General features: G+C 48.3%; 1 protein-coding gene and 1 long non-coding RNA gene across 4 annotated transcripts in view; both read left to right on the top strand.

Moving 5' to 3' along the window:
- Nucleotides 1-1747, top strand: part of VPS26C (VPS26 endosomal protein sorting factor C) — a 46383-nt gene extending 44636 nt beyond the window's left edge. For both annotated transcript variants that reach the window (XM_039228802.1, XM_039228794.1), the window contains one exon: nucleotides 1087-1747. In XM_039228802.1, the coding sequence (XP_039084733.1) occupies nucleotides 1087-1169 (83 nt within the window). In that variant the 3' untranslated portion in view covers nucleotides 1170-1747. The remainder of the gene's footprint in view (nucleotides 1-1086) is intronic.
- Nucleotides 1748-1983: 236 nt separating this feature from the next.
- On the top strand, nucleotides 1984-10822 carry LOC120229120. Of its 2 annotated transcripts, none has more exons than XR_005527669.1 (4): nucleotides 1984-2017; nucleotides 5764-5916; nucleotides 8426-8582; nucleotides 10753-10822. It is a non-coding gene; the product is annotated as an uncharacterized LOC120229120 (long non-coding RNA). The 2 variants fall into 2 exon arrangements; XR_005527672.1 differs by having other exon boundaries at nucleotides 1999-2209.
- Nucleotides 10823-14277: the final 3455 nt, after the last annotated feature.

The following is a 14277-nucleotide window of genomic DNA, read 5'->3' as shown; positions in this document are numbered from 1 at the left end:
TAAGTCAGAAGGAGCTTATGTGTTGGTTTCTCACGTGGTTTTTCTACATAAACTTCAAGAGATTGAAACATTTTTGTTCTGTATTTTAAGCACCTAATTTTTTGCATGCTGTTTCTGTCAGATTTATAACATGTCATGTTGCGCCTGTGATTCTTCCATATAAATCACGCCCTCAGTCCGTCAGCCAGGATACCAGTAATGCTTTTCAGGCCTGATCAAGAGTTTTGTTTCGTTCGGGGCTCCCGGGCTGCGGGACGCTGGGAGGGACAGCTCCCTGACCTGGGCTTTCCCTGCCTGCTGGGCGTCCAGCCACGCTGTGGCCCCTCCAGGGAGGACAGCAGGGTGGTGGGGGGATGGTGAAGACAATGGCCACCTGGACCCCAGAGGGCCGTGCTGGTGCCGTGGCGATGACCACAGTGAGGAGAGAGATGGGGCGCTGCTGTGCATGGCTTCTGTCAGGGCCGCACCCCCCCTCGGGCGAAGGCAGATGCCCACGGGGACACTGTCCTCAGGAGCCAGCCTGGGGGGGGGGGCTCAGGGGCCTTGGGTGAGGTAACCCCAGGGCCCCTTCCACAGCTGAGCGACTTTGGTGCTCGGCCCTGGCCCCTCGGTGTGGCTCACACGCACCCTTAGCCCTCGTCAGCAAGAGTCGGTTGTTGAAACAGGCACGTCAGGTGAATTCACCCCTCCCCCAAAGAACAACTGTGACACCGCACTTTCTCATCTGGGGTGGGAGATGTGGGTCCACACGTCGGCTCTTTGATTAAGAACTGGTGGAAGTTAAAAAAAAAAAAAAGGCAAAAGTATGAGTGAGCAGGAAGGATTCTAGGAGGTTCTGTCTGGTAAGGCCTGAGGACAAGGAAGGTGTGCTTGAGAAGCTGACCCCTTGCGGCTCCAAGGAGAGAAGACGAATTCCCTTAGAGCCCTCGCTGGTTCCCCCAGAAGCCGGGGATGACCGCTGTGGGTCGTGGGCACAGAAGCCCCTAGGGACCCCTGGATGGCCCTCACCTTTCAGAGCCGGGGCGGTGGGCGTGCGGCCTCTGCTGCGGGGCAGGGGAGTGTGACACCTGTCCTTTCTTTTCTCAGAATTTGAGGTTAACATTGTTGTACTTCTCCACCCTGATCACCTCATCACCGAGAACTTTCCACTGAAGCTGTGCAGGATGTAGCCCAGGAGTGGGCGGCGTGGAGGGCGAGAGCCACCAGGCGGAAGTGCAGAGGGGAGCGGGCTCCTGGCATCGTGTGCTGACGTTCTCGATGCTTCTGTGTCAGAAATGAAGCTGCCCCCCCTCCCCCCCCGCACCACAATCACCATCGTTCCTCATTTCCTTGAGGTACTGCGTCCAGTGGGCGCCACGTGTCACACCATTTCTTTAAGACTCATGTGGACTCCGTTGCCTTTGGCAAAGCTTCCTGGGACTCCTGACTTCACCGCCCCCTTCAGAGGCAGGAAAGCTGTAACAGCAGTTTGCGCTCGGCGGGAAAGTGCGATCACAGGGACCAAGGAGGAGACCCTCGGCACCGAAGACTCCGCGGCAAAGCAGCCGTGCAGGGTGGTGACGGGCGCGCCGCGGTGTATGATGTTTGCGGATCATCCGCGCGCGGCTGCAAGGCCGCATCCTCTAAACCCATGTAATGTTTTCCCCCGACTCTGCTCTGTAGTCCTTTTATAACATTTTTCATGCTAACTTCAAAGCGTTGAGGGAACTGGAATAAAAGCGTCCCTTCCGGTCACAGGAGGAGAAGACGCATGTCTGCACCTGTTGTTGGGGGGGGGGGCGGTTGTGAGTGGCATGAGACCCGTGCCCAGGGCAGTAGGCGAAGACCTGCTGCACCGGGCGGTGCCGGGAAAATGCCCCGGACTTGATGACCTTGGCCTGCCCCCAGCCCCCTGGGGGAGGGGCGTTCGGTAAAGTCATGGTGGTTCACGGAGAATGTGAGCCTGTTGTGACGCATTTCTTCCGTCTCATCCTGCCAGCTTATGTTGGGCTGCAGTGAACGAGGCCTCAGAAATAAGGTGTGTGCTTTGCCTGCTACCTGGGCACCCTGACCGTCCCTGCCCCGCGGCGGGCGGCCGGGCTGACGCCCTCTCCTGGGACGGGGTCCGGGGACGTGCGATGCCCACAGGGACACGCCTGAGTCAGGCCCCGCTTCATCCTGGGGCCTCGCCAGTGAAGCCGATACAGCCTACCCGCGGAGTCGTCCCCAGGTTGGCTCCCAGAGAATGCATTCCTGGTTTATAAACCTCCTTTTCTGCTCACAGGACATTAATGATTATGTCTCTTGATGATGTGTTTAAAAGATCAGAAGACAAGGGGGCATACTTTCTGGGAAGTTTCAGAGGTGGAAATCATTTTTAATGAAAGAACAAAAAAGCTAAATTAGAATTTTGAGAAGAGGGTTGGGATGCGTGTTGCTCTAGAATTTCTTTAGTAAACCGGGTTTATGGACATAAATATGCGGGGGCTCTTCTTAGGGACTGACTGTTAACTGACAACCTGCCAACAGCCTGGCCGCTTTGATTTTTCATCTCATTTAATCCCGAGGGGCGCAGACAAGGGCCTCATGCTGGCCATTTCCTTCCCCTTCCTGGCCAGGCCCCTCCCGTGGGTTATTAAGGGAAACACAGACGTGTAGATACGCGGACAGGACCGCGGTGGCCTGCTGGGGATGGGGGTGGGGGTGGGGAGGCCGTCAGGGGCTCAGGGCTGCCAGATTCCCCCGTTAGATCAGGGGGAGGGGAAGGGGGAGGAAAGAGGCTGAACGGTGGTGAGTCTCTGCCTGTATTAACTGGGAACTGCCCAGTGAGACAGGGGCGCACTTGGCCGTCAGGGCTGGGGGCTGCGGCGGCGCGGGGCCTGGCTCCGGTCCTCGGCCGTGTTGTCAGCTCCGGCGGAAAGGTTAGAGGGGAAGCAGAAATCGGATGTAAAGGAGCCAAAGCGTTTGTCCTGAATTCGCCCAGTTGGTGTTCCGCTCTGGTGGCAGGAAGAACACGGGGCCGGGTCTGCCACCACCATTGGAATCTCATAATTCCCCCACAGCTCCGAAGTCTCCTCTTAAAGCTCTGGCGGAGGGCCGCCTGGGTGGCTCCGGCGGGTAAGCGTCCCACTGCGGCTCAGGTCATGATCTCCCTGTTCATGAGTTCAAGTCCCACGTCGGGCTGTCAGCGCAAAGCCGGCTTCAGATCCTCTCCCTGCCCCTCCCCCACTCGTATGTACCTTTTCGCTCAAAAGTAAACATTTAAAAAAATATTTTAAAAAACTTTGGGGGAGAGGGTTTCCTCTATGTGTGGGCTGTGGCAGATTGCTACAATCTGGGATCCCACGGTCCCTTTCCAGATTCCCCCTTCTTTTTCCGAAATAAGGTGCTTCCATGAACCTGTGGCCAGTGACTAGGGACTTATTTCTGACCCCATAGCTGCTGGGTGTGGTCATGTGATGCAGCTGCCAAGGGCCAGGGCAGGAGGAGGCCCAGCACTCCCGGGAGCCACCCTGGCCCCCCATCCCGCAGCCACACCCGCCCTATGCAGGAAAACCTTGACCAGGTGGAAGGACCCTGGGCTGGTTTTCACTGTTCCTGGTCAGGCGATTAAAAGGACGAAGTTGCTGGTTTTCCCAGAGAGAAGTGCGGGCTCAGCACCGGGGATGAACTCAGGGAAGACAAGTGTTCCGCCGCCTTCCATCCTTTGCTTTGGGGACCAGAGCTGCAGCGGGGCTCCTGAGGGTGGGCCCCCGGGGGGTCGTGCTGCTGCCTTGAGCCGCCCTCACCTGTCCTTGAACCTTGTTAGGAGGTGCTGTTTCCAGTGAGGCTCACCCTTTGCCTCCAGAGGGTGGGCCTCCAGGTGCCTGGGGGGGGGGGGGGCTGCTCACCTGTGGCGGTTCTGAGTCGCTGGGCTGTGAGACACCAGCTGTGGGGGCGCCTGGGTGGCTCAGTCGGTTAAGCATCCAACTCTCAGGTGGCTCAGGTAAGGATCTCACAGTTTGTGGGTTCGGGTCCTGTGTCGGGCTCTGTGCTGACGGTGAGGGGCCTACTGGAGATCTTCTCTCCCTCTCCTTCTGTGTCTCTCAAAATAAACAAACTTAAAAAACTTAAAAAAAAAAAAAGGTATCAGCTGTGGCTGTGGGTCTAATGGAGTAGGAGCTACATGAGCATTTGGGACCTGGCCCTGTGGACAGTGCTGGGCAGGATTATGCCGCCGTGTGGTCATCCTCAGAGGAGGGACCGCTTACTCTCCACGTGGCCGACGGATGGATCATAATCGATGGAAGGCACTGCCCTGTTTCCACCCACGTCCCCACGTCGCCATGTCCGGGGGGAGCCCTGTTTAACGTGGTCCAGGTTTACCTGCACCAAACCCGGGCCACCCTCCCCTCGCTTCGTCCGGGCCTCACTTTGCCACATCAGCAACACGCTTTTCTGCCCGTTTCCTCCGGGTCCCCCTCCCACGCCAGCCACGACACCATGTCGGTTGAGGGTTGCTGAGGGCTCTGCCGCCTTTGTTCAGAGTGATCGCTTCGGTTTTGATGAGGTGAATCAAGTGAAGATGAAACCAGGAGACAGGAAATCGCTTGCAGCCGGATGCAGTGAAGGAGTGAGGTGAGTGACGGGAGACGCAGAAGTCCAAGCTCAATCGTACTCTCTTCCTGATTTCCTTTATGGAAAGGGAAAGTATCAGGGAATGTTCTAGACCAGTTCAGCCCACCGTAGTGTCTTGTAGTAATGACCTCCCAGTAGCCTCGTTGAGGGGGTTCTGTTATCGCCACGTCGCAGCTAAGCACGCGGAGGCCCAGAGAAGCCGTGAGCTGCTTCGAGCCACGTCGCTCCGCCGACCTGGCCCTTTTCGTATTCGCCGCTGGTTGTCAGGGAGGTGGAAGAAAGTTTTGTGTGGGGAAATCTCTGTCCGTCGTAAGGCTCATCCGAGCCACCGCATGTTGGGACCTCAGCGTAGAGCTGAAAAGTCACAAGGCAGGACACCTGCTTGGGAAAGTGCTCTGTGTAGAGAAAGCCACTTTTGAGTAGGAACAACCTGGAACCCCAAGGTGGGCAGAACTAGACACTTGGGTAGGAAAAAAGTGCACGCGCGTGGGCCTGAGAGGTGGTGAGAATAAGTGTCCTGGGTCAGCGCCTGCACTCTGACCACCAAAAGCGATTTACACTCGAGACCGTCCAGAGTGGCTGGAATATTCAAAGGCCGTGACTTTACTAAGAAACCTAAGGTACCTAGTTTGCAGACTCAAAGCTGACCCAACTACACTTACCCAAGATGCAGTGAGCTGAGAGGGGGAGTAAAGGCAAACCAGAGGGATAGCTCAGTGAGGCGCCCTGTCCCCAGCTGTGCTCTCCTGAGAGTGTCGCTGGTAAAACGGGGCCACCTTGCCTCCCCCTGAGGCAGGATTCTAAGTGTTGGGTGGGTTTTCGCATCCAAACCCAGCCAGGCCCTCTGAAACCTTGCACGTAACATACACAAAACATACCCTGAGGTTTTACGTACTTAGAAAAGCACAGGACATTATTGTCACCTGTGTCTGCAGAACTCTTGTCAGATGTGGGCAGCACCCACTTGACCAAGACCAAGGGGCAGAAGACACCAAAGTACTTGGATTGCCCGTGATCGGCATCACCTGTCACTCGTTCTGTCACAGACGATGCTTCTGTTCTGTTCCCTTGACAACGTCCAGGAGGGGCAGGAGGCTGGGGTTCCCTGGGGGAGGGTTTGTTAAGCGAGCACCCCACAAGAAGGGATGTTGTCACTTCCTTTCTCAGGGCTCACCCATCTCGGGGACAAGGACTAGAGCTTCAAAACCATCACCTCTGGGTCTTAAGTGACAGAATGGGACCAGCTTTCCTGTTTTAGACCAGCAGCCACTGGTCGGGCCACCTGAGGGAGACCAGGCCAGCGGCCCAGACAGGAAAAGGGTACGTACAGACTTAGTCAAGGAAAGGTGGTGGAAAAGAGCAGGAAACTAAAGTCAAGTATTCATTTTAGTTTTTTTTTAATTTTTAATGTCTATTTTTATTTATTTTTTAATGTTTATTCGTTTTTGAGAGAGAGAGACAGAACATGAGCAGGGGAGAGGCAGAGAGAGAGGGAGACACAGAACCCAAAGCTGTCAGCGCAGAGCCCAGTGCGGGGCTTGAACCTATGAACCATGAGATCACGACCTGAGCCAAAGTTGGAGGCTTGACCGACTGAGCCACTCAGGCGCCCTCATTTTAGTTTTAAAATAGTTTCCAACGTCACAATGTATTAAAACCCAAATCCAAAACCCAATATACAGAAACAGGTAAATTTAAGAGATGAGCATTTACTTCCTGAAGTGTTTATACCACCATCTTCCTTTATATCTTACAAAAAATATATTTTTTAATACACAGAAAATGTGCAAAAATCAGTTATACATTCTTCCAAAAAAGAAAATCTCAATAAAATTTTAATAAGTAGAAATTGCCCAAACCACATAGTCTACCATATTGCAATAAAATTAGGAATTAATACCAAAAGAAAAATGAGTGTAACCATTTGTAAATTTTATAACATTCTTCAAAAAGAAAATCAAAACTTCATCCGCAGACGTTTTAAAATTCAATGAAAATGAGGGGGGCCTGGGTGGCTTAGTTAAGCATCCAACTTCTGCTCAGGTCACAATCTCATGGTTCATGGGTTCGAGCTCTGAGTTGGGCTCTGTGCTGACAGCCCTGAGCCTGGAGCCTGCTTCAAATTTTGTATTTCCCTCTCTGCCTTTTCCTACTTGTGCTCTGTCTCTCTTTGTCTCTCAAAAATAAATAAACATTAAAAATTTTTTTTAATTTAGTGAAAATGAATATACTATATGGCAAAGAGCTTTGCACAGTGGCCAGTGCTGCAGTCAAAGGATAATTCATACTGTTTTTTTAAGTTTTTTTAAAATTTTTTGTTAATGTTTTATTTATTTCTAGGAGAGAGAGAGAGAGCACGTGAACAGGGGAGGGTCAGAGAGAGAGGGAGTCACAGACTCTGAAACAGGCTCCAGGCTCTGAGCTGGCAGTCAGCATAGAGCCCGACGCGGGGCTCGAACCCACGAACCGCGAGATCATTAACCAAGTGAAAGTCGGACGCTTAACCGACTAAGCCACCCAGGCGCCCCTTAAGTTTGTTTATTTTGAGAGAAAGAGAGCGCTCACATGAGCAGGGGAGGGGCAAAGAGAGAAGGAGAGAATCTCAAGCAGGCCCCATGAGGTCAGTGCAGAGACCAACACGGGGCTTGATCTCACGAACTGTGAAATCATGACCTGAGCTGAAATCAAGAATCAGTTGTTTAACTGACTGAGCCAGCCAGGCACCTCTTAAGTGTTTTTATTACTATAATGGAGAGAAGGAAAACTAAAGAGTTGGGCACTCAAAGTTCAGAAAAGCAAGAACAAAATAAGAATGACAATAAGGGGCACCTGGGTGGCTCAGTCAGTTAAGCATCGGACTTTGGCTCAGGTCATGGTCTCACATTTCCTGAGTTCGAGCTATGACTTGGCTGAGCTCGAACCCTGCTTTGGGGGAACCCCGCTTCTCTCTGTCTCCCTCTTTCTCTCTCTCCTTCTGTGCCCCTTTGAGAATTTCTCTCTCTCTGCCCTCCTCACTCTGCCCATTGCTCACTTGAACCCCCCCCCTCTCAAAAAAAGAATGACGAGGGGCGCCTGGGTGGCTTAGTCGGTTAAGCGTCCGACTTCCGCTTAGGTCATGATCTCGCGGTTTGTGGGTTCGAGCCCCGCGTCGGGCTCTGTGCTGACTGCCAGCTCGGAGCCTGGAGCCTGTTTTAGTCTGTGACTCCCTCTCTCTCTGACCCTCCCCTATTCACGCTGTCTCTCTCTCTCTCCTAGAAATAAATAAAACATTAAAAAAAAAAAGAATGACGATAAAAGCTGGGAGTGATTGATATGAAAGCAAAAACACGGGAAAGTTTATAACTAAGTCCACCGGTTGGTCCATGAAAAGACCGACTGGCGTAGCAGACCTTCAATAGAACAAACTGAACACAGAGGGAGAATAAGAAATCTGTAACATTAGGGACAACACTGGGTAAAAGACCTGATACGTTAGATTACAATGTGTACCTTCCCTCCTAATCAATTTGCAAACTTCAATAAAATGCAAAATGGCTCCAGAAAAAGCAGGCTGCAGAAACTGAAAAAAATTGCCAGAGAAACAGCCCTAACGAGGTGCGGGGCCAAGCTTGTTCCAGCCGGTTTCTATCAAAGCTTCAAGGATCAGGTAGTTCTTAACGCGACTTAAACAATCGCAGGCCGTGGAGGAAACTGGAAACCTCCCAGTTTGAGAAGCTGGTGCAGCCCTGATGTCAGTCTGACCTGTCAGGTGGAATTAGGTTGGGCTGTTGAGTGAGGGGCCCTGCAGTTGGGTGACTCAAACGAGACTCACATAACTGCCCCCCGGTAGGAAGTCAGAGCCGCCCGCAGCACAGAGCGTGTCCTCGGTGTCCCCGGTGATCAGGCTGCTCCGAGTTCATGGTGCCACCTTGTCTTTGCTACCGGACGTGGGAGAGACGCCGGTCCTGGCCTCACGGGGACGAAGAAGGAATCTCACGGACAACAGAGTGAGCAAAGCCATGGGGTTTATTGCAGGAAAGTACAAAGCTCCCAAGAGTGAGAGAGGGGCCCCGACTGGGGAGCCGCCAGGGACTCTGGTCCCTGAATTTTTTTTAGGACCTTATAGAAGGTTTGTGAGACTCCGCGCGGGGCACCCAGGCCAGGCAGGTTCGCCCTCACGGTCTGAGCCCGTCACAGCTAGTTCCAGCCATTGCGTCCCGCAGCCCCGCTCCCAGCAGGCACGGAGGACTAAGGCCAGGTGCCAGCCCTATTGGGGAAGATCTCTAAAGCTGCCACGTGACACCTCTGCCTCCGTCTTATTAGGAGAAAACAGGAAACACAGTATTCTGTGTGGTCACATGCCTGACTGAAACATATCAGAGTTTTTTTTGTGTTTTTTTTTTTTTAATTTTGAGAGCGAGCGAGCGTGTGCGTCCATGTATGTGGGTGGACAGAGGATCCGAAGCAGGCTCTGCGCGGTCAGCACAGAGCCCGATGCGGGGCTTGAACTCACGAACCACAAGATCATGACCTGAACTGAAGCTGGACACTTAACCGACTGAGCCCCCCAGGCGTCCCCAGAGGCTTTTACAGGAAGGGAAAACTGAACGTTGACAAAGCTGGAAAAAAAAGCCCCACATCCGCTATCACTTATCAGTATGGATGCAAAGATCTCAGATGAAATACAAGTTGATTTCTCAGCGTTTTAAAAAGCCAAGGTAGGGGCACCTGGGTGGCTCAGTCAGTTAAGCGTCCGACTCTTGATTTCGGCTCAGATCATGATCTTGAGGTTTGTGAGTTTGAGCCCCACTGGGTGCTGACAGTGCAGAGCTTTCTTGAGATTCTCCCTTTCCCTCTCTCCCTCTGCCCTTCTGCTCTCTCTCTCTCAAAATTAATAAATAAACTTTTAAAAAAGAACCCAATGTACTATGATCAGAAAGGGATGTGTTTGTATGTTTCAGATAGGAAAAGGCAGTTCAACACTAAGGAAGCTATTAACATGATTTATCACATTAATCAGTGAGAGGAAACCATCTTATTGGATGCCGTAGGGTGTATATTCTTTTAACATTTTATTTTGGAAATTTCCAACATATATAAAAGGAGGGAATCGTATAGATCATGTCAGATCCAAAGGATGTGTATTCTTTTTAGTAACATCTTTATTGAGATATAATTTAGAAACCATAAAATTGACCCACTTACAGTGTACAATTTCACAGGTTTTTAGGATTCTCACAGAATTGTGGAACCCTCACCCACCATCTAAACTTAGAACATTTCTTCACCCCAAACAGAAACCCTGAAGCTATTAGCAGTCAGTCACTTCCTGTCCTCAGCCCTGAGAAACCAGTAATTTACTTTCTGTCTCCATACTTTGCCTCTTCTGGACATTTCATATAAATAGAATCATACATTATGTGGCCTTTTGTGACTGACTTCTTTGACTTCGGATCTTGTATTTGAGGTTCATCTGCACTGCAACGTGGATCAGTAGCTCTTTTTTTTTTTTTTTTTAAGTTTGTTTATTTTGAGTGAGAGAGAGAGAGGGAGGCAGAGAGGGAAAGAACCCAAGCAGGCTCTGGGCTGTCAGCACAGAGCCCGACGTGGGACTCGATCTCATGAACGGTGAGATCAAGACCTGAGCTGAAATCAAGAGTCAGATGCTCAACCGACTGAGCCACCCAGGCGCCCCTATAGCTGTTACTTTTTACTGCCACATAACATTCCGTTGTATAGCTGTACGCTACTGTGTATATTCCTCAGCTATAGGCATTTGAACCGTTAACACTTTTTCGGCAATTAAGAAAAGTCCTTCTCTGAACACTCATATGCATATAAGCCATTCATAGACATGTGTTTTTATTCCTCTTAGATACCCATGTAGGAATAGAAGTTCAGGGTCATAGGACTCTTTGATGTTTTGAGGAACTGCCAGACTGGTTTCCAGAGCACCTGGACCATCTTACATTCCCCCAGGAGAGCCCCAGGTCCCCATTTCTCCACGTCCTCATCACCGCTTCTTGTGGTCCATCGTGTTCATTGTAGCCATCCCAGCGGGTGTGAAGTAGTATCTCATTGTGATTTTGATTTTTGTTTCTCTAAGGACTAATGATATTGGGCATCTTTTCATGTGCTTATTGGCCATTTTTTGTCTTACCTCATTGCCCTGGCTAGACCCTCCAGCACAACGTTGAATTAGAAGTGATGGGAGTAGGCGCCCATAGGAATTCTTCCTAAAATCAAGATAAAGATAAGTATTGCATATAGAAAGACTCAATTGTAAAGGTATCAGTTATCAAATTATTTAAAAATTTTTAATATTTAGGGTGCCTGGGTGGCTCAGATGGTTAACTGTCCGACTTTTTGTTTTTAATTTTTTTATGTTTATTTTTGAGAGAGAGAGAGAGATGGAGTGCAAGTGGGGGAGGGGCAGAGGGAGAAGGAGACAGAATTTGAAGCAGACTCCAGGCTCTGAGCTGTCAGCACAGACCCCAGTGCGGGGCTCAAACCCTAGAACCGTGAGGTCATGACCTGATCTGAAGTCGGCCATTCAACTGACTGAACCACCCAGGCGCCCCTTACGTGTCTGACTTTTGATCACGGCTCAGGTCATGATCTCATGGTTCATGGGTTCAAGCCCTGCACTGGGCTCTGTGCTGACAGCATGGAGCCTGCTTGAGATTCCCTTTCTCCCTCTCTCTCTCAGTCCCTCCTTGGCTCATTCTCTCTCTCTCTCTCTCTCTCTCTCTCTCAAAAATAAATAAAAATAAAACTTTAAAAAATTTTTACATTTTTATATTTAACCTTATTCTAATGTAAATCTTAATGTAATATTTTCTTTGGATCTATAATTCCTATGGAAGAATGTTAGAATATTCAATAACATTTTTAAAATGAAGGAAAAAATAAAAGGTAATACCAAACCAGATATTGGGTAGTATCAAAAAAAAAAATACAAAAGTTAAAACAGTATTGTAGGTGTGCCAAAAAAGGCAGGTCAGTTTAACAAGTATAAAAGCCACAATCGGACACAGGTGTATAAGTAAGAATTTAGTATATGAGACGAGCAAGGAATACTAAGTAAAAATGTCATTTCAACGATTGCCGAAGAATTGAAAATATTGTAAGTTGTGGAAAAACTTGTATTGCCAGTAGTCACCTCAAAAGGAAGTAAATTTCAAAGGTATAACAACGTGAAAGCAAATAATGACATAACAATACCAGAGAAGGTATAGTAAGTTGATGAATCACCAAATTCTACACCTAAAACTATTACATCATATGTTAACTAACTGGAATTGAAATAAAACTTAAAAAAGAAGAAGATATAGATAATATATAACTTTTATATGGTGAAACTTTTAAAATATGACAGCAAGAACGAATGTCATAAAAATATTGATGGCAAATACCTTCAATACTTAAAAATTTTCTGTAAGTTTAAAGAGGAAAGACAAATGAGGAAAACTATTTATGACATAATGACTTGAAAGGTATGAATATCATTAACATATAAGAAAACTCTTACAGATCAGTAAGAAAAATATGAACACCCTAAAAGAAAATTAGGTCAATATATGAATAGACAATTCTCCAAAGGAAAAAAAGCATGTAGCCAATGACCTCATGAAAAAAAAAAAGGGGGTCAGCCTCATTAATTTCTTCATTTATGCAAACATTCATTTAAGCAATACGATTTATCAGCCATTTTTCCAGGATACCCAGTGAACAGGGTAAAAAGCACGGTGTCTACGAAAGGCAAAAGTTCCTAAGTTCTCTTTATTAAGGGAAACGTGGGAACAGGATTATATAAGCCCTTTGATTCAGAAATGTATGAAATCAGATACATGAATCTTTTCATTTAAAGAAAAATGGTAATGCCAATCACCCCACCTAATAATCCTTTGCTTGTTCAGGCTCTGTTACAAATTTCTGTTCTTTCCTCACAATAGAAACTAAGGATACAAAATATTTATGACTCAGGGAGATAAACAAAGAGCTTGTTGTCAATGAATCCAGTTGAAAGAAGCAAGAAACACTAAATAAACTTAAAACCTGGCTCTGCTCCATCATAACTAAATTTTCTGTGGTGCCTGTTTGCTAAGCAGTATTGCAAAATAATAAATAATCCTTAAACACCTGCAATGTAGTATTTAACCTCTTGGCTTAAATCAATTGATTGATATAAAAAACTTTTTCAAATTTTTAATTTAAAAAATGTAAAAAGTGTTCATTCATGGGTTACGTGCACATTATTTTCACCTAAACTGTAAATGAAATCACCTCTTTTCTCTTGCTCTTTGTTCCCCATTAAGCTTTCAGTTTTTGTGATTCAGCTTCTATGATTTGTTATCTCCCTTTTGCAAAAGTGTAACAGACATATTATAAAGAAATTAAAGTCTTTTACACACTAAGCTTAAACATATCCCAGATCATTGTTTATAGATCAACTTGCATGTTCTCGTGGGGTTTATAATTACAGATAATGAAAGATGCACTTTTTAATGTTTATTCATTTATTTTTATTTATTTTTTTAGTTCTTTTTATTTATTTCTAAGAGAGAGAGAGAGAGACAGCATGAGCACGGGAGGGTCAGAGAGAGAGGAAGACACAGATTCTGAAACAGGCTCCAGGCTCTGAGCTAGCTGTCAGCACAGAGCCCGACACGGGGCTTGAACCCACAAACCGGGAGATCATGACCTGAGCCGAAGTCGGACGCTTAACCAACTGAGCCACCCAGGCACCCCTGTTTATTCATTTTTGAGAGAGAGAGAGAGAGAGAGAGAGAGAGCATGAGTGGGGGACGGTAAAGGAACAGGGAGACACAGAAACCAAAGCAGACTCCAGACTCTGAGGTGTCAGCACAGAGCCCGACACGGGGCTTAAACTCCCAAACTGTGAGATCACGACCTGACCCGAAGTCAGATGCTTAACCTCTGAGCCACCCAGGCTCCCGAAAAGAGGCACATTTTTTAAAAATATTTTTTTAACATTTATTTATTATTGAGAGACAGAGAGAGACAGAGCAGGAGCATGGAAGGGACAGAGAGAGGGGGAGACACCGAATCCAGAGCAGGCTCTAGGCTCCAAGCTGCCAGCACAGAGCCCGATGTGGGACTTGAACCCACAAACCATGAGATCATGACCTGAGCTGAAGTCGGCACCTAACTGACTGAGCCACCCAGGTGCATTTTTAAAACAGTGTTTAGGAAATTCTGCTTCTACCCATGAAAGGGAAGCTGATACCAGACTTGCCTTTCTTTCACAAACAAATAGCAAACTAGCTAAAATATAGAAAACACCTGTGTTTAGACTTTAGTCAGTGCGGGGACATCCCTAGAAAGAGGGAAACACACACGAGGTGAGTCCTAAGAATGCCCGGGCTTTGCCCGTGGGCCGTAGCACATGGAGGGGGGACGGAGGACCGTCATTGCAGAGTTGAGGAGTCAGAGATGAGAGTTTGGGTAGATTGGAATGGCTGGAATTTGAGGTTCAGAGCACTGGAGAGGAGAAAGATACATAAAGAGCCCTAGAAATCTGAAAGGAGGCCCCTTGAACCTGTGGCTGAAAACTTAGTCATATATGATGGGGTTTGGGAATGGTTGGGGTTTGGAGCTGACGGCCAAGAAAGATTTCTTGAGACGTCTTTGCTGCAAAAAGGAGAATTTATTAAAGCACGGGGGAGAGGACCCATTGGA

The sequence above is a fragment of the Hyaena hyaena genome, unplaced genomic scaffold (genome assembly GCF_003009895.1).
Source record: "Hyaena hyaena isolate Hyena2069 unplaced genomic scaffold, ASM300989v1 scaffold_2, whole genome shotgun sequence".
Taxonomy (NCBI): Eukaryota; Metazoa; Chordata; class Mammalia; order Carnivora; family Hyaenidae; genus Hyaena; species Hyaena hyaena.
The sequence above is the reverse complement of the archived record's forward strand: the minus strand, read 5'-3'. Positions and strand labels throughout refer to the sequence as shown.